Raw genomic sequence first — 6295 nt, forward strand, 5'->3', positions numbered from 1 at the left:
TTTGCGCACCTGTATTTATCCGGAAGATTCTTCTGACTCCCACCGTCAGTTGACCGTTGGTATTATAGTAATAATACCAACATATTAAGGGTATTTTAATAATCTTCTTCTAGTAAATAATATATATAATAATAATATAATAATAATAATCATAATCATAATCATAAGAATCATCGTAGAACAGAACATATGAATGTGATTATTATTATTATTTATTATTATTATTATTATCATGTAACTACAACAACAGCAGCATATATTCAACCTCAAACATCAACAACATCAGTTCATCTTCATCATCATCAACCTCAAACATACTTGATATTCTTCATCATCATCAACCTCAAATCCTCAAACCCACCACCAAGTAATCCCTCTTAATCTCATCATCTTCATCAACAGTTTCATAACAATTAATTGAATATCTCAAATCCACAAACCCTAGATTTCATCACTCAAACCCTCAAATCTCTCAAATCTCACCACCAATCGCTTCAATAATTCAACCACCGCACCCATAAATCATTCCGATCAAAACCCCTAACCTCCGGCACCACGCCACCGCCGCCATGGATTCCGGCCATCTCGTTTTTGCGGTCACGGCAGCCACCGCCACGGCACCCACGTTCGTGGCTTCATCGACCTTCTGCAACGCCACCACCCCGTCACCCATGGAAGCCACCACCCTTGTCGCACCTCCACCTCGTCGCAACCGTTTCTCCCGTCGCCGGTGGTAAAAGATTCCGCCTGAGTGATTGCAAATGGTACTCTGATTTCGATCTTGTTAGGGTTTCTAGGGTTTGTAAGGCTTTTAATAAAACAGCCGGATAAGCAATTAAGTGTGTTAAGAGATTAAGATGATGATGATAAAGATATGGAGATGATGAAGATAGGAAGATGATATGATGATGTAGAAGTCTTTAATGAAGTGATGAATATATATTTCATTTTGTATAGGTATAACAAACATCACATCAGTTCAAATGGTAGGTTTTGTTCGTTGTTAAACCAAAGGTCGGGGGTTCGAACCCCATCCTCTACACAATTTTGAAAGATAAGTTTTAGAATTAATTATAGGCTTAGGGGTAAAAACGTAATTTCAACATTTTTTAACAGATCAACGCTTGGTCAACTGACGGAAGGGCACAGATTTCTCCGCCCAAATATGACAGACGTCCATAACACGCAAATTAGTTTTCAGGGGCTAATCCATCTCCCGCCGATATATCACAGGAAGGCAAATTGGAATTTTCTCAAAAAAAAAAAAAAAGAAGCAAATTCCAAACGGCCTGAAATATCATCCTTGACTTTATCCACTAACATAATAGACAAATCAGCAATATCCTCCACCCTCAGTCAGTCAGTCAGTCAGTCTATCTATCCAATCAACTAACTTTCTGTTAACTCTCAACCTCCATTTATTTTGTCTCCAAATTCCAATACATTACATTACATAACAATACAATCAATGATCTATTCATCACCAGTCTCTCCATCATTCCACTCTTATGCTGCTCCAGCGCCTTTCAATCTCGGTTTCTGCGGTCTGAGGCGAGAGGTACTCCGGAAGAGTAATAATAATAATAATAATAATAATAATAATAATATTATATCAGCAGCAGCAGCAGCAGCAGGTTCCAATGGAAGTCCTCTTCCTACAAGGAAGAAGTTCGACTATGATGTGGTTATAATCGGAGCCGGTGTTGGCGGTCATGGTGCTGCGTTGCATGCTGTTGAAAAGGTCCGTTAGTGAGTTTAATTCTTTAGATCCTACTACAGCTGAGAGAATATTTATGTTGATTGCTTACTTTTCTGAAATTTGGTTTAATCATATATAGTTGCCTACGTATAAATGGACTACTGAGCTAGTCACTCTGACAGGGTCTAAAAACAGCCATCATCGAAGGTGATGTTAATGTGTAAACAGAGGCTGTGTTCCTTCTAAAGCTCTCCTTGCTGTTAGTGGTCGCATGACAAGATGAACATCACATGAAATCTTTAGGTGCTCATACAACTTCCCGACCTCACGACCACTAATTTAACATGTACTACTACTAACTTCAACTTATATTCATTTTAGCCCTTTTCCATGTTTATTAGGTTTCAGGTTCTGCTTATAACCGGCAGGCCGTAGCTGATCATGCAAGTAATCTCGCTTCAAAAATCCGCAACAGTTTAACCAATTCCATCAAGGCACTTGGGGTGGATATATTGACAGGTTTTGGCTCAATACAGGTAAGTAAGCCATATATAGTTTGTTTTATTCGCATCCTGAAAAGCTTATACTATTATGTATTATAATGCCAATAAACTTATTATCAGGGTCCTCAAAAGGTGAAATACGGATCGGATAACTTCATAACCGCAAAGGATATAATAATTGCTACTGGATCAGTCCCTTTCGTCCCTAAAGGCATTGAAGTTGATGGTAATTAAAAGTTTCACAATATATATATATATATAACCTACTCTTTAAGCTTTTAGCATATTTTTTTTAAACTTTGGTAGCTGCAGCTAATGAGTAATAGTGTCTATTACATGAATTTGCATCCTTTATAAGTTTTAACTACCTGCAGGGAAGACTGTTGTTACCAGTGATCATGCTCTAAAGTTGGAATTTGTTCCTGATTGGATAGCCATTGTAGGAAGTGGGTACATTGGCCTTGAATTCAGTGATGTGTACACAGCACTTGGCAGTGAGGTGGGCCCTGCTGTTTTTATAAACCTATATATAAAATCTGAACTTCCTTCTTAACAAGATATGCTATATTACTAAAACTAAAAGTGGTCTCTAGTGTATATTATTTCTGTCTGTCAATTTCTACAATGTTCTCTGTCTTATAAGTAAGCAACTGTGAGTGGCGTCAATCATGTCGGGTTGAATTGTTCAACCCCCCGAACAGGGTCCATATGTTTATTTATGTAAGAAGAACATCAACCTTAACATGCACACACTTAAAATCATGTATGTGCGCCCTGTTTAATCCATTTATTTAAACGTGTCAAACGAGTTGTCGGGCAACAATCACGTTGTATACTGTACAAGTTGATTAGGTTGTTAAATATGGGTTAAATAAGTCATTAAAGGGTTACTTGGTCGACCTGTTCAGCTATCAGGTTGGCGGCTCGACCCAAATAACTAACCGATTAATCAGGTCATAAAAGGGTTACTGGGTCGACCCATTTAACTAAACAGTTTATACAAGTCATAAAAGGGTTAGTGGGTCGACCGGTTTAACTAAACGGGTTAAATAGGGACATAAATAACTAAACAGTTTAACAAGTCGTCCTGTTTAACTAAACGGGTTAAACAGGTTAACCGATCGTTTTATTAAGCTAAATACAAAATAGTAAATGGCATATACAGGTCACATTTATTGAAGCACTTGATCAACTTATGCCTGGATTTGATCCTGAGATTGGTAAGTTAGCTCAAAGGGTTCTTATCAATCCAAGAAAGATTGACTATCACACCGGAGTATTTGCTACCAAGGTAATTACTTCATTCATTTTCCTCACTTAAGTTCAAAAATATGTAAGTGACATTGTATTTCTCTAACAATTCTAACAGATTACCCCTTCAAAAGATGGAAAACCAGTCATCATTGAACTCACTGATGCCAAGACAAAAGAACCAAAAGAGACACTAGAGGTAATCCATCAATTATGCTTTGTTTCTAGCTTCTTTTTGCAGCACCAAAAAAATGAAATAATTTTATGATAAATATGATGTTGTAGCGTTAATACCAAATAAAAACACTATGCTTTGTAATTTTTTACAAAAAGGTTCTTCAACCTAATTTTGTTATGCTAAAGTTTGTAAAAGGTAGATGAAAAGTCACTAATTTTGATCGATCTTAGAGTTAACAAATTAGCATATTTAAGAACCTATTTCACTAGTGCACTCACTTTAGGCAAGTTTAGGGACTTTAATATTCGGAAATTAGTGTAGTGACTTTTTGTATTTTTTATACGTTGAGGGACTTCAATATATCAAAAATAAGTTGAGGGTTTTTTTTCATGAAAATAAGAGAGTATGTTGGTTTTTTTATGATATTAACTCAGTGATAAACAGACATAGTTTGTGTATCTTCATTAAGAAAAACTATATTTAATATAAAATAATTCACAAAGATTTAACCATTCAAATGGCATGCTCTTTTTTTTTGCTACTTGTGTAGGTAGATGCAGCACTAATTGCCACTGGGAGAGCTCCGTTTACAAAAGGTCTCGGGTTGGAAAATGTATGTCACAAAATATTAAAAGTATTTAGCATTGAAAATAACATATCATTAGATGTATGATTCTAATGATATAATGAACCTCTTCAGATCAATGTCGAGACTCAACGTGGTTTTGTTCCTGTTGATGAGCGTATGCGAGTAATTGATTCAAAGGGAAATACGGTTTGTTGCAAATATAGCTACAAGATTATATCAACAAAATATCATTTATTATTTGACAATGAATTTTAATTATTAATTCATAGGTTCCTCACTTATATTGCATTGGTGATGCAAATGGCAAGTTGATGCTTGCTCATGCTGCAAGTGCACAGGGGATATCAGGTAAGTGATAACACCATGTTTATTTTGTTACTTATTTTTCTACATTTTTAGCATGCCAACTCGTTCCTTAATGAATTTCTTTAAACAGTTGTTGAACAACTCAGTGGAAAAGATCATGTTCTCAACCATTTAAGTGTCCCGGCTGCTTGTTTCACCCATCCTGAAATAAGTATGGTGGGATTGACCGAGGTACAAGTCTTGACTTAAACCCTCCAACTCCATGATTGTAAAATTATTTTGTACAGGTTGGGTCGACTAAAAGCACGTTTTGTCTATATTTTCTAATATTCATTATTTATTTGGGACATTGCCCGATTTTATCATGTTGAATGGTGCAGCCTCAAGCGAAAGAGAAAGCCAAAAAAGAAAAATTTAAGATAAGTGTTGCAAAGACGAGTTTCAAGGCCAACACGAAAGCATTGGCCGAAAATGAAGGGGAGGGTCTTGCCAAGGTCTTTTTCCTTAACCCCTTTTTATTTATTAACAAGTATAAACGAGCTCGATAAAAACTTGAATTGAGTGAGTTTACATGAGCTCGAGTCTAAGCTGAAGCTTGTTTAATAAACGAGGTCAGGTCCAAACTTCATATGCTGAACTTATATAAGCTCAAGAACATATCGTTTATAAAGTATAACAGTTTTATTTACTGTTTTATTTACTAGAAAATATATATCACATAACAAATATTATTATATATGTCTAGTTATAACTACACATATATACAAAAATAATTATATATGTATATGAAAAAAATTAAATAAATAATAAACGAGCTGAGCTCGATCGTTAGATATAGAGCTTGAAACGAGCCGATCTTGAGCTATGTTAAATTGAACAAACCGGGCTCGGCTCGTTCACACCCCTAGTTGTGCACATGAAGTAACTGACATGAAACTAGAGAATAGTAATGGGCTTTTGGTTTTGTATGATGCAGTTGATATATAGGCCTGATACTGGTGAGATTCTTGGAGTGCATATATTGGGGATGCATGCTGCTGACCTTATTCATGAAGCATCAAATGCCATTGCGTTAGGAACTCGTGTTCAGGCACGTATCTCACCCTCCTTTATGTTTTCCCACACAAAAACGAACTTCTATGATAATTTTTCATCCTCCTTAATGTTTTCCAACATAAAAGCGAACTTCTATAATATGCAAATTATCTAAGTTGATGAGCAAAATGGTAATATAAGTATGGTAAATAATAATTTGCAGGACATAAAGTTTGCAGTTCATGCACATCCCACCCTATCTGAAGTGCTTGATGAGCTTTTTAAATCAGCACATGTCACTGTAGAAGAACACAAGGCGGTAGCAGTATGATCAAGTGTGGTGGCTTGATCAGTTGTATGTATTCTATTCGGTTTATGTTTGGATGATGTTGCGTTCATCTTACCGCGTGTTACAAAAACTTGACAATTATAAGAGCAATTGTGTTTTACTGGTGGTGGCTGGTACCCCATTTTTGTACGGGTGTGCCATGTACACACGTGAATATTAGTAGCAAACATAAAATTAACTCCAAAAATAATATAATAAAGGTTAGAAAATTTGTTTTGATGTAAATAAAATGTAGCATGCTTAATTTAACCCCACAGTCCACAGATACAGTTGATCCAAAAACACATTAAATTTAAGCCAAAACTAAAAACTGTCAGAAAACTATAATCTTCTTATTGAATCGAACAAACAACGAAAAAACACGATAGAGATCTTTAATTCAACA

At 35.7% G+C, this 6295-nt stretch overlaps 1 protein-coding gene across 1 annotated transcript; it reads left to right on the forward strand.

Annotated features, from left to right (window-relative positions):
• Positions 1-569: 569 nt before the first annotated feature.
• On the forward strand, positions 570-6048 carry LOC143535902 (dihydrolipoyl dehydrogenase 2, chloroplastic-like). Its single transcript, XM_077030024.1, has 14 exons — positions 570-714; positions 1617-1741; positions 2101-2235; positions 2323-2428; positions 2577-2701; positions 3368-3493; positions 3572-3652; positions 4182-4244; positions 4332-4406; positions 4490-4568; positions 4657-4757; positions 4907-5020; positions 5503-5616; positions 5785-6048. The coding sequence occupies exons 1-14, from the start codon at positions 570-572 to the stop codon at positions 5890-5892; spliced, it is 1497 nt and encodes a 498-aa protein (XP_076886139.1). The 3' UTR covers positions 5893-6048.
• The last annotated feature ends 247 nt before the right edge of the window (positions 6049-6295 follow it).

The sequence above is a fragment of the Bidens hawaiensis genome, unplaced genomic scaffold (assembly GCF_021521415.1).
Source record: "Bidens hawaiensis isolate Kalapana, Puna unplaced genomic scaffold, B.hawaiensis_p1.1 tig00010699_1, whole genome shotgun sequence".
NCBI classification, from domain to species: domain Eukaryota; kingdom Viridiplantae; phylum Streptophyta; class Magnoliopsida; order Asterales; family Asteraceae; genus Bidens; species Bidens hawaiensis.

Bases quoted from the DNA above. Each gene is read 5' to 3' on its own strand.
- LOC143535902 (XM_077030024.1), top strand. From the start codon at position 570: ATGGATTCCGGCCATCTCGTTTTTGCGGTCACGGCAGCCACCGCCACG. The intron at 2,429-2,576 runs GTAATTAAAAGT...AACTACCTGCAG, and splicing joins TAAAGGCATTGAAGTTGATG to GGAAGACTGTTGTTACCAGT. The intron at 2,702-3,367 runs GTGGGCCCTGCT...TGGCATATACAG, and splicing joins ACACAGCACTTGGCAGTGAG to GTCACATTTATTGAAGCACT.